Source organism: Centruroides sculpturatus, unplaced genomic scaffold (genome assembly GCF_000671375.1).
Source record: "Centruroides sculpturatus isolate CEXI.00-Female unplaced genomic scaffold, Cexi_2.0 scaffold1036, whole genome shotgun sequence".
NCBI lineage: Eukaryota > Metazoa > Arthropoda > Arachnida > Scorpiones > Buthidae > Centruroides > Centruroides sculpturatus.
Genome location: NW_019385233.1, coordinates 225,396 through 239,125, shown reverse-complemented (window position 1 = coordinate 239,125; position 13,730 = coordinate 225,396). Strand labels below are relative to the sequence as shown.

The 13,730-nt window shown below is 39.0% G+C and overlaps 1 protein-coding gene across 2 annotated transcripts in view; it reads left to right on the top strand.

Annotated features, from left to right (window-relative positions):
* Window positions 1–6,856, top strand: part of LOC111636503 (protein tramtrack, beta isoform-like) — a 56,954-nt gene extending 50,098 nt beyond the window's left edge. Inside the window, exon 5 of one of the 2 annotated variants that reach the window (XM_023381769.1) lies at window positions 6,449–6,856. In XM_023381769.1, coding sequence (XP_023237537.1) covers window positions 6,449–6,729 — 281 coding nt within the window. In that variant the 3' untranslated portion in view covers window positions 6,730–6,856. Of the gene's footprint in view, window positions 1–4,913; window positions 6,420–6,448 lie in introns of those variants that run through there. The other variant, XM_023381770.1, reaches the window with a different exon arrangement.
* The last annotated feature ends 6,874 nt before the right edge of the window (window positions 6,857–13,730 follow it).

The following is a 13,730-nucleotide window of genomic DNA, read 5'->3' as shown; positions in this document are numbered from 1 at the left end:
AGGCCACAGTGATTTATTGGATATGCTGCATCTTATGCTACTTGTACCATTTTTCAATAAGATGTGGCTTTTCTCCACTCTATGATTTAGGTAAAACAATTTCTGACTGGAGTTTCCCAGATAGTAGATTGGTTCTTATCCCATTGGACTTTTTCTTGTGGAATGTTGTGAATAATCAAGTATATCATATATATAACTTCAATGATCCGAGAGACACAATCAGATACAAGTTGGTGCACATATTGAAGTGTGTTTGAGTGTAAAAAAAAATTGTCAAATTGTACTAGAAGATGACAACTTTTCATTAAATTATGATAAGTTTTTACTGATCAAAACTCGGTAAAAATTGTTGGTGTGACATCCACTCTACGTATTTAAATTGCTCGATAAGTTTTTATTTATACTCTTTTCTTTTATTAAACCTCTAAACCAAACACCCTCTATATTGTATTCCTACGAAGGAATTGGAACCAGAGTCATAATCAGAAATTTAAAACTTAAGGAGCCAAATTGGAGTCAGCCTATCGACTCCACAGGTTCGATCGACAATTTTACAATCATTCTATCTTTAAGTAAAAGTATGTATAGTGCTGCTAATATAAATTAACTAGTGCCAAGCACCTATATAACTAATGCAGCCCTGCACATTCTTCCTTTTTATATTAATTAATGCTTTTATTGTTATTGAAAAGACTAACTGCAAAAAATAACACAATTTTATTAGGAAATACTTTGTAAATCAGAAATTTTTCAATTTGCTGTAGATACTAATTGTTCTATAAAATAGTGTAAGTGTTACAAATTATATTTTCAATAAAATTTTTGAGGTCTTGATTATTGTAAAGAACAAAATTTTTAATTGGGGTGTGTGTGTGTGTGTGTGTGTGTATATATATATATATATATATATATATATATATAAATTCATATATATATGAATTTATATAAAAAAAGAACTAATTTAATAAAGATCAGAAATGTGACAACTTATATTTAATATAATTGCACATAATTATATAAATAATTGAAGTGTTTTTGTAAGCAGTAGAAACTATTAAAATACAATTTACAGGTGCAAATTTTAAGAAAATTTTGTTTCCCCATGAGAGTTATTTAAGAGTTATATAATTTCACTTAAGACCATCTTTGGGTCTTTAAACAAGTGGAAAAGAATTGAGTTTATATCCATATCAGGATTTTGTAATACAGTATTTTATAATTAGAATTCTTATTAATGAAAGACTTCATGTAAACTATACTGAATATTTATTACTTAGTTGGAAGAATTTATATGCATTGCAACTTGTAAGGCATTGTATATAGACATATTTATTTTTTACTGTAAATATTTATAAAAATAATTGTAATTTTTCAGTAATTATTCCATAATAATTTTTTCATATACAATGGCCATTCCAACCATCTCAGAATGACATAAAATCTTTTAAATTTGATACCAACTTGTATTAATTTTGACTTTATTTTATTTTTCTAATTCTAATTAATATAAATTTATTTATTTCTTCTAAAGTAATTTTATATGAAGTTTAAAGTACTTTGATAATTTTATTTATGATATATGCAAGTTATCAATTATTTTATATGTTAACTCCATAATATTAAAAACTCAAAGTAAAGTTGAATGATAAGGTTATATAGTCTGTAGAGAAATTATGATAGAATTTAGTACAGTATAATAAAAACAAGAACACGAGTATTTGTTCATATTGTTATACAGCAATAAATATTTTAGTAAAGAATATCTAGGCAGCAAAAATTAAAACTAAAGTAATCCTTTAAAAATACTTACAACACACACACTATGTTTTAAAGAGCCTGTCCAAAACTAAGAGTCAACTCAAGAGGGTATAAAATGCAAACTTTATCACAGAATGGTAACGGAGCATAATGGCTTTTCTACTAATCGCCACATGCCATTCTCTAGTAAATATTTCCAATTAAAACAAGTCTTAAGCGAGCTTATTGAACATAGAGATTAATATAATAATGAAGATTCTGTATAAATGAACACTACAAGCCAACTGTACATTACCGATGCAGAGGGCAGTGTGTAAGCAAAGATGTATTAATGTTATATTTTATTGTATAACACAATACTATTACAGTGATACACAGCATAAACTACGGTATTAATAGTTTATCAAAGGATATGATTTGGTTCAAATGGGTTTACTGGTAGACCCTGTATACAATAGTTCTTACAAAGGCAACTCATTGTTTTAGTTAGAATAGTTAAAACATCAGTTTTGTATAAAATGGTACAGTCTAGGTTAATAACTAATTTATGTCAAATTAATTTAACAGATTAATGACTTCATTCTAAAAGATTTGCTTTATAATGCAAGAAGTTTGAGTATTTAGAGGGTGAATAAGTTTTTAAAGCTAAAATAAACTTCAACTAAATCAGTCACTATTGCAATTGTGAACAGATATAGAGTTGTAATTCATTCTAGAATTTAAAATTTTAAAAGATTAAATTAAAAATAGAAGTAAAAAGTTTTAAATTTCCGAATTGAAAACGTTAATGGTATTTTGTGATCAAAGTTTCAAAGATTTCAAGAGTATATTCAAAGATTTTTATGATTAATTAATATTATTGTTTGTCATAAATAAAATCAAATTGTTTTTTTCTTCTTTGTATTTTATTGGATTCAGAATTCATCAGATTTTTGTATATTGAACAATAGAAAATTACAAAGATATAATAATTTTAAGTATTGTCGCAATCATTTCTCATAAATTCTATCCAAATGGGTGTTTTTAAACAAGTCGAATGTCTTTAATATTGATTTTAAATCGATCAAAGGAATACATAGCTCATTTGATTCCTTTTAACCGTTAGACTTCGTGTTAGGACTCCAAAAATTTTGCCTCATTCTCGTCCGAGCAAACTTTAAAATTGAAAAGATTTAATGTTAATATTTTAAAATGTCCATTTTGTTGCGCGGTGAACTTCCTTCATTTATATGTATAGTAAATCGAGAAAAGAATACACTTTCTACTATTGGAGAATACGATTAACAAAAGTTTTTATAAAGAATGTTACAGATTATGATATTTGATTTTTATATGATGTAATTTTTATTGATTGGTCTTAAGTAGTGAATTCTGCTAACTAATTTTCACTTATTCAACAGTTGGGAAGGTTCTATTATATAATGATAATTATACTTCGTGTTGAATAACATCGTTCGGTTTAAATAGTAACTGTCCGAAAAATTTGGAATTTTGCTGCTTGTTTCCCGAGATTGTCGCAATGCCAGTTGAGAAAGATACGAACATTTTCCGAGATGATTTTGATCCCGGATTAGGCGTAAGAAAAGTCTAGTCTTTTCTTTTGTCCGTCACTATTAAAATTATTATCGTCCGGAATGTAAATCATTTTCGTCTCAAACAACTGTAAAAACGAAACTAATTAGGAGGGTATTTAATAAATATATAACTGCTCTCAAAATATGTCAGATTATAGCCAACTCTTAACTCAAAATGTGCCGTAAATGCTTTAAATCTTGCCAATTGCTGTTTTCTGGATCGCGATGTTAGACTCGTACGATTGGCTGAATCTAAATCACGCGCTCTAGACGGCATTCCGATTGTGATTAGCTACATGTGACATTTTTCCATGTTTATTCTTATGTATAAAACATGTAAATGATTTTTTATAGTAGTCTGGAAATTTATAAATTTCTTTAATCTGTATATTGTACTTTTTACCATAAGTTTACACTGCTTCTAATAATATATATATCATTAGACATTTTCATCGTGATTAAAAATATCCAGAAGAAATTTTGTCATCATTCGCAAACAGTTTTTTCCCTAAAGAATGACCGGTGTCGTTCAAAGAAAATTGTCTACATTACGGACAAAAACCAAATACAGTCGAACCTCCATAACAATTGTCGTCTAAAGGTGACAGTTATTGGCGATCTTTTCATAAAGTCTAACAAAAATGCATACGAAATAACCTCCAAACAATGGCCGATTTTTTATGTTTTGTCAGTGGCCGTTGTTCGGAGGTTTGACTGTATATAAATACATAGCCGTCATTATGCTAGAACGTATTTCGCGATTTACTTAATAATCAATCTCGCTTCGACAGAAGTCATCGGAATTACTTCGTTTTTCGCATTCTCTCTTCATTCTGTTTCTCCGCAGATGTAGTATCTTATACTGCAACTTAATTTTTCTTATTCGGAAAACCAATAATTGTCTAACACGAGGTAATTACTTATAGAAATCAGTTGGAAAGTGTAATTTGGTACCGAAGCAAACACAAGACGTGACACTGGTCTCGGGACTGTCCGAAAGAACTCGATCTTTGAATCGCCAATTGATGTAAAGGTTTAGACTTTGCTTCTAAGTTCCAGAGGGACATTGCACAAGTTTTGGTTACATATAACATGTACAAGTATATACGAAAGCTATTTTTTGTATCCGTAATTTGTATCTCTTAAAGTTACTTGGAATTAATGTTGTGTTTACTGTTTATTTCGAAGTCGTTATGACGATGAACGTTCGCTTAACTCGTATCGAACGTGAAGCTGCTTTCTACTGTTATTTTTAACTCATAAGGCTGGGTTTCGTGCTGTATCTCTTAGCGTGCTTTAAAAAACATGTTATTCTCGCATGGAAAGTTCGGCACAATTCAGATTTTTCTGTTTCACTTAAGTAGATTGTAGTGCCGCAGAGTTTCGGTACTTGTATAATTTGTATATAAAGGCTGTCATTTCTTTAATTTAAGCGATTACGAATTATAAATAGACGTGGTCACAGTAGAATGTTTTAGTAATGAAAGTAAATAGGATATTTAGTAAGGACTATGTCTACATTTAAAGATAATTATTTCCAGTTATATTTCTAGAATGTAACGATGAAAACATTTCTTTCAGACAATTACATTGGAAGAGTAATACATTCGAGGTTCTCTGGTGCCTTTCCCTCTCTGGGAATTTCTTCTGAAGATCAACTTCCGACTCGGAACGAACTCTTTATTTGTCCCTTTTGTCCAAAAACCTTTAAAGCACGCCAGTTGCTAAAGCAGCATCTCAATATTCATTCTAGAAACTCTTTTTTCTGCGAATACTGCGGCGCATCCTTTCGATGGAGATCATCTCGCTGGAACCACGTGAGACGGTGCCACGAAAATGCTAAAGACGATTCTTAACAAACTTACGGTGCAAATTTCATTAGCAATGCATTCAGTCTTGTTCTAGCCTTCGACTCGACGTCACTTATATATAAATATACATATGTAAATATAATCATAGAATATATATATATATATATATTGTATAATTTACTCGTGTAACGATGACTTTTGTAAAGTAGGGGACGTCCGCACGTCCTTATTAATTGGTCGTCTCACTTATCCGACGATAGTTCGGCGCCATTCCCGTAGTTTTGTCACCGAGTTTAAGTACACGAAAAATTAGACACGATTGTACTTCCTTCTTGTCTGGTGTCTAGCAAACTCATCCGGTCCGAAAACTTCGGTTAAGTGAGACGAGAGCCCTCTTAGTGGATGCTTAGTTACTGGCCAACTAATACTCTTAATATTAAGTTATTTATTTATAACTGTCGGTCGATTTACGAAAAGGCCTTTCCCCGTAGCCGTTTTTTTTTTGCGTGCGCGATTCGAATTATTATTTTTCTTTTATATATCATTGAATTTTATGTGAAAATTCCGAAAGCACAAAAGTTCTGTAAACTTTATATTTTATTTCAACGTGGCCTTCGGGCTATCTTGTTACAATATACTCTGTGCACATATGTACATAGTATTTGTTTGTTTAATAATAATTTGTTAATTAGAAAGAATTTTTGAATTATTACAAAATATATTTAACACTGTATTGCCCTCAAAGTAAAGTAGTATCCAGGAAATGACAGACAGTTTTAATCCAGACGAGTTACTTCACATTCATTCTAGATCAGACTTGCCATTCCTCTTGAGAATCTTCCGAGTGACAGAATCGCCTATTTTCGATACGGTTATATAACGATTATTATCGCGAAAAGAGGGATTGAGTTTCGTGTCTGGTTAACGAGTGAAATTAATATTAAAGAGCGAAGTGAATATCGTACAAAAATATATTCCGATCGAATAGGTTTCTGATTGTTAATTTATAAAACGAAAAAGAATTTGATCGTCGTCTCGTTTTCTTTATCCAAACGAATAGCAAAAATTAATGTCCACGGCAGTTGGAGGACACGCCGGTTCCTCTATGCCGTAATTTTATTTAGTGGCGGATCTGCTTTTCCTATTGGTCGGATGGGAATGCCCGTCCAATCAATAGGAAAAGTCGTTTGGTAGGGCGACGATCCGTCGGGTGCCCGGGCGAGACGGCGAAGGACGTGTTTGTCGGTAGTGAAGTAAAGAGGAAGGTAGAAGCGATGAGACGTCTAATGTGATGTATCTTTGCAGGCGACGAGCGAAACCAAATGGCCGGTCTGAAGGACTATCAGTACAGCCCCTACCTGGACCACAGCCGTCATCCCGCTCTGGTCGCCCTCCTGCCTCTTGTCAAGGACAGCAACGTGTGTCCCATATGTTTGAAAACTTATTCCTCCAAGCACAGCGTCAAAAGACATCTGCTCATGCACAAACCGTTCAGTCGCAAATTCCAGTGCAACATTTGCCAGAAACTGTTCAACTGGCCAGGTAATCTGAAAACCCACATACAGACGGTGCACAGACGGACTTGACGAACCCGATGGTGCTCTTACGCAACGTTTAGACGTCGTCGAGAATCGGGCTCTATTTTCCACGTCTTCCGTCGACGTTGTACCCGGTTAAGACAATAAAGGTCCGATGCCACGTTTCTTACTCAGGAGTTTTTTTTACGTAAAAAAAGCGTAAAAGTCAAACCTGGGGTCGGGGGTCATTTCCGATCGTCGTCCTCTTCCGGGCCAGGCGGGTCGGTGGGCCAGACTCTGACGGCGGAGGTGGGGTCGAAGACGAAGCGGGACTCTTGGTCTTCCGGCGGCGGGGAGGGGCGGCGACAGAAGAGCAGCAGCAGTCCCGAGAGCAGGGAGAGGAGGAAGAGGCAGAAGAAGACCGCCACCACCGCCAAAACCAGCCGCCAGGTGGCCGGGTCGGGTCGCCTCTCATCCCGGGTGCTGTACAGGAGGAGGACCACCGCGGCCACCGTCAGGCAGAAGCTGCAAGCGCACACCACTGCCGAAACGCCGTATCCCGCTCTGATCTTGGCCTCGGACGTCATTCCGGGAGACGGGACGGGCGGGGAATGCGCGCCACTCTCCCCGATCAAAACACCTCTAGGTCACTAGGTAACGGCATCGACCCGACGGTCGAAGGCCGGCGGATCGGCGCACGCGTACCGGTGCCGTGCGGAAGAGGCGAAGAAAAGGAGGGAAGTGGTGGGAGGAGAACATCTGCAAAGCATCCTAGCAAACGATCGATACTCTGGTGTTTTCCCAACCGCCACTGTCGGGAAACGGACAGTTCTCTTCCGACTTCTTTAACTACCGGCCAAAGAGGGACCTATCTGGTACGGCTCACACTGCGATGCGCCACGGAGGCAAAACGCCAATAATTTTAGACGGGCAAGGATTTCCTATATCGTACGTCACGCGGATAATCCGCAGGTATCGTATAAGCGACGCAGGTTAGGATTTCGTAGAAAAAGATGCCGTTTTTCTACGAAATCCCAAAGTACTTATTCTTCCGCCAGGGGGAACTACAGAAATATCCTCCAGTCCGACGTAAGTTTTTACAACGATTTCGAGTCCTGGAAAAACACCCGGATATAACTTAAAATCGATATCGATGTTTTATTTACGTACGGTCGGAAGTCCACTACCACTAATACCACGCGACTACGCTTCGAGTAATTATCCCGTTGGCAAAAACGCTTCTCGAACGGAAAAACTGTTAATGCGTACTTTTTTCTTTCGACTCCGGCTAACTTTGATTTTTCTCGCCGGCTTAATATGTGCGAATTTTCTGCGTTATAAACCGTAACCGAGCAACTGGTAAACGAAGGCAGGGCGAGGAGGTGTAATCCTACTCTTTGCACCGTGGGATGTGTAACGACGCTAGGATTTTCGGTCCGGACGGACGGACATCACCGCGCGTTTTATCGCGGAAGAAACAAATTTTTCAAATTTCGTAAGGCGGTAGGAAGACAGTTAAGCCAGAAGGCGTATTTCCCGGCCAACGATGGAATCCGTATTCGAAGAAACGTAGACCGGAATAAATTAGTTGGGGCGGGATAAACCTAGCGCGATAAGTACGGGCATTTTAATCCGGCTGTGGATTTTTAAAACGTGCGGATTGGACGCGAGTCGAATGGGCGCAAAGTGTTAAGCGTAGCCAATCCAAGGATGGATAACCGTAAACTTCCGTTGCCATACAAAGTACGAATTATTTTCGGGACGGTGCCGCGGATACGAACGGGAATGTCGTTTCCGACGATAAATCATTATATCCGGTAGAATATTGCCGCGGCCAAAGTTGCGTTTAGTCAAAATTGACTTTAAGCCAAAACAAAAGACTGGGTTTAACTTCTTCCGCCGACGATTAATTAACACGTAAAATCCCTTTTGCGCTTTGTTTGGCATTATCGCCTCTGGATTATTTGGCCGACGGCCATACAACTCGGGCCAAAAAACGAGAAATAATTTTCTGTAAGAATCGCGTTTCCAATTCAATATTTATGATCACGCAAACGATAATATTTTTTTTTCTATAATAATATTTTTTCTAGTTTTTCTGTCCTTGGGCACTAAGAACGGTTTTGATTGTATCCATCATGGATTAACTCGGGCCAAAAAACGAGAAATAATTTTCTGTAAGAATCGCGTTTCCAATTCAATATTTATGATCACGCAAACGATAAGTTTTTTTTTTCTATAATAATAACAACAATTTGATAGAAAATACAAAAAAGTATCAAATTTCCATTTAGTTTTTTTAAATCACAAAACTATTAGAAATCCAGAATAATTTNAAGAATCGCGTTTCCAATTCAATATTTATGATCACGCAAACGATAATATTTTTTTTTCTATAATAATAATAATACTGTAATAATATACCGAAATACTCAGAATAAGGAACCAGAAAAAAGAGATTTGTATCTATTTAAATACGAATTGTTGGACGCCATTTATATTACGTAAATGTCAATTAATGCAGTTTTTATTAATTAATTTGATTAAATTCGACTGCGACGCGTACCGAAAAACTGAAATACAGTAGTAGCTTTCTCGCAACGCGCATGGAAATCTAATTAAAAAATGGCAACGCGTTGACGGGTCTTACCACCCCCCCGGCGATCCGATTTCCGCTGACTTCCGAATCGTTAGTCGTAGTCGATTGGTCGGGCCGTCAACTTTCTTCGACACAAAAAGTATAGGGAGTCGACCGTTTATGGAAGGTGTTTGCCGAGTAGGTTGTTCGGCAAACGTTGCAATTATCTGTGCGAAATTCTGTTCGCGAACCGATTTGTTCGAAAACCGAGGTTCGACTGTATTTTAATATCAGAATACCAGGAAAACATACGAGACACATAGAAAAACGCAGTGTTTTTACAAAATATAAATATTCTGCCGAGACGTTTGAATATTTTGACGGCGAAAAACTTGTTTACGAATAAAACGCTTACGTATGCAAATTAGCGCGGTCATAAAGCGTTAATTACTATTTCCCGCCTTTTACTGTTTTACAACGGTCCGGTGATGATTTATTTTCATCTTATCTAATCAAAGAAATATTTTTTAAAAAGCCAAATTTGCCCAAAGACATTAACTTTTGCCTACCTGGCAGGGCACAATGACACCAAGGGCCCGCGTCGGTACGCGCGAAAGATTCCATCCCGCGTTATACGTAAACTTTTGTACCGACGTTAATATTCCATCCTTTTGAAAGACGACAATAGTAGATCATTACCCAACTTTACGCAAATATTCCGTAAATTTGTATAAATGTCTACAGTCGATATTTTTACTTCCGAAATTCTCGGGTAAATCTCCGAATTATCGAAAATTCGTTTAGTGCGGAAACCCATTTTTAATTTTAGGAAAAATCGGCATCGTATCAAATCTTAGATGAAAATGTTTTAGAAAAGGCAATGGGTTTTGCGTTTTCAAACGATCGAAAAGAAGACTCGATACGATAGCGTTCCCAGTTACGGAAGCAAGATGGCGACATCGAAGGTACAAACGTCACTCTTCGACGATAACGGCAAGAACCGTTGGAAGTTTCTCCAAGTACTGTACAGTATTTTACTCTGGTTTGGGTATCGGGCCCGCGGCGTTTCCACCAGCGAGTTTCGCTATTCGATGGAAACAATTGCCCGTCCACGGGGCATACGTGTCGTTTGTTGGTGGGTGCGATGGATTAAGGTATAAGAACGTCGTAGGCGGTGGCATTTCGTTCGAATCGGTGGCTATTGCACGAGTCGGAATGCGGGAGGTCCGAGTGTTTTGTCGAAGTGACCACCAATGGATTTCTCGATACGGCGAAACTTCTGGATCTTTCGCGTCGGCAACGACCGAGCGCCGGAGCGGAACGAGGTGTATCCGACGGAGCGCGACGCGCGGATAAAAGCTCGACGCGGCCGGGAAGAGAAACAGATCGGAGGATGTCGCGGGAGGAAGAGCCGCGCCGCTATTTTGGCCTGGGCGTGCTGAGCGGCGCCATCGGGGGTCTTCTCTTCACCGCGGGAGTGGTGTTGGTGGTGTTCGGATCTTCCCCGCGCGAACCCGAGGCCTTTTGGATCGCCGGCATCGTGCTGCTGCTGCTGGGCGCCGTCCTCTTTTTCTTGGGCATCTCCTCGGTCGGAGTCTACTTGGCTCGTCGCGACGTCCGTCTGAAGGATCGCCAGAGGTCGCTGGCAAGAAGACATCTGGCTTACCTGCGCGGCGGCGACCCCGACGCCCGCTTCGTCTCGCCCGCACCTTGGACTTAATAAAGTGTTTTCGTCTCTTCGTCTCCGACTCGCTTCCTTTTCCGAAACTTTTATCTGGACACTCCGGAGCCATTACAGACACTGGCAAGAGCTTCCGCCGTTTTGGAAGACCGAAGGAAAAGAATGCGCAACGGAAGTGTTAGCTGGGACGGGAAGATTCGCTTCGTTCCGTCGTCTTCGTGGATTTTCCAATTACTTCGTCTAGTCCGTGGCCATGGCGAAGTAGCTCGTATCGCGTTATTCACTTAAAGTACGATTAAGCCGAACGATCGAACGAGAAGTCCTAATCGCTTCGAACCGATCGTGTATATAGCGGAATAAGCTGTACGTCGGAGTATCTTCCGTCCGCGCGACGCGACGCCGAGCCAGCGGCCGACGGAGCGTTTACGATAGCGACGGCGACCGACCGTTAAATGGGGTAAGTGGGACGACTCCCCGGTTTTCTTCGTATCTCGGAAAACGGGTCGCCGCCGCCTCTTCTTTCTGTTTTCGTCGTCGATCGTCGACTGCGCGGAACGTCCTCTTCCCGAGCGGAAAGAGGAAAGGACGAGACGCGCCGTTTTTCGGAATACGGAAATTATCGCCGCTACGCCACTCGCTTTAAATGTTTTTCGCGTCCGGTCAATGCCGGTGACGTAGACATACAACTCGGTGCTAGGAATTATTGCGACGGGCGATGTAATAATTGTCGTCGAGATGGTGTGTCTGTATACAAGGATTTTCTGGTGTACTGTACTTAAGCTACCCGTACGTACACTCCATTATTTGTATAAATGTAGAAAAAAAATTATTATTAATATTGTTATTCGATGTATATTGTACATACGGATTTCTGTATAAATTTTAAGCTTCCCTATTTATCTTTTAAACAAAGTCGTTTACGTGTTCGAACGGCGTATAAAAGTATAGTATTTATAGTAATTGCCGTCCCTACGGAGGTAATACGAATTGGATTTCTATGCCACGTTTTACGAATTTTGCGTCAACGACGCAGATCCGTGCTTTCGAGCCTCGACATCTTTCTTCCGGAAATTATTTGACGCGTAGAGACGATAACGGGTCGGTTTATTGCGTGAAAAAGCGACACTAATGGCCGTGGCGTGACTGCCGCGCGTTTCGTCACCATTCTCGGCCGTAACGTCGAACGTCGGTTTAATAAATTTTTCGAATGATATTTACGGCGCTAGCTAGGCCTATATATTTTATAAATTAAAAATTAAGTTTTTCCTCCGTCGAGCAATTGTGGGACTCGTACGTCCTTATAAAGTATTTCCAATTGAAAATTAAGATATCGACGGTTTCGGAAATGAAATTTTATTCGGACGGGGAAATGTCGTCCCGTCTCCCGTTTGCCGATTTTTAGCGTTGTAAAAAGAAACTCGGGCGAGTGTTTTTTAAAAGTTGCGTTTCGTGACCGAGTTTACGTCGAACTTTGTTCGGGTCGGTCGAGCGTTACGTTATTACAACTTTATCGTCGAGTAAACATTTTTTCCCCGTTTTGGTAGAATTAACTTTTTTCTTCCTTCAAAAAAATCCGTGTTTGGAGCGACCTAAGTACTGTACGTCGTCTTTTAATTATCTCTCGTGTCGCCGAAAACAAATATAATCGCAATTTTTCCTTTCGATATAATTAAGATTAGTATTTTATTTTACAAACGTGAAAAAAAAAAGTGTTTTTATACGTAGAGATATTTGAAAGATGCGCGACATTTTGTATTCGACACAATTAGCTTAATTTAAAAATTGCGATAAAAGTGAGAATAAAGAAAGTTACGGTTTCTCTTACAGAAGCCGGCGGAATAAATGTTGGCAGATTTATTGTATCGATTAACATAATTCGGTCTTAAAACAAAGTATTGGCGCGTTATTTTTTTTCCTTTCTTTTTTCGTGTATAAAAGTTTGGAGTCTGCTTTCTGACGTAATTGCTACGCATTCTCCGTTTCCGTAAAATCTTAATTTCATTTAAACGATCGGTCGATTCCAAACGTATAAAGAATACCGATTAAAATTAAATTCGATTCTTCTCTTTACTACCGGGAGGCGGTCGCGCGTTAAAAAAAAATATTTATTTACAGAAAATTGAAATAAAACTTTGGCCTTTTCTTTCTATCGTTTTTAAAATCGTCAGTAATAACGAAAACGGAGTACTTTTAAAGTGTTCCCATAAACCGCTAACTTGTAAGCTTAGTTTACGACTACGAGTACCAGAGGGCCAGACCCCGCCGCGGCCGAATCGCCGGTTGCTTTCCTTTGCCACGGTATCGAAACTCGATTGGCCGGATGCCCGAGGAGGGTTAAAATTTCGGCTTCACGCTCCGGGGACCCGGGATAGAATCGAAAATCCCACAGGTGGATATATTTTTGAAATCAAACCTATGCGACACTACTTTGATCGTTCGAATGGTGTGTGGAAAGGAAGTCTTTTTTTTCTTTTTTTTAATTAACTCTTTCCGCCCTGTGGGCACTAAGAGGGCCTATTTTTTGCCAGCCCATTATGGGTTCGGCCAGGACCAAAATGGGGCGACCGGGTGGTGAGGGACGGGGCCCGACATATCCGAACGGACCACCCCCGAAAAATTCTTGGGGATTTTTCGACCCGTTCGGTTTCGAACCCGGGTCCCCAGAGTGGTAGGCTGCCACCTCGACCGCTCGGCCATCCGGCCGCTATCCGCGTATACAAACGCCACGTAGGACCGACCGAATGGCCATCGAACTAATCCCGGCGGATTAGTTTGATGCGATTTTACCCGCTCTCGAAGATCGCGGCTCGG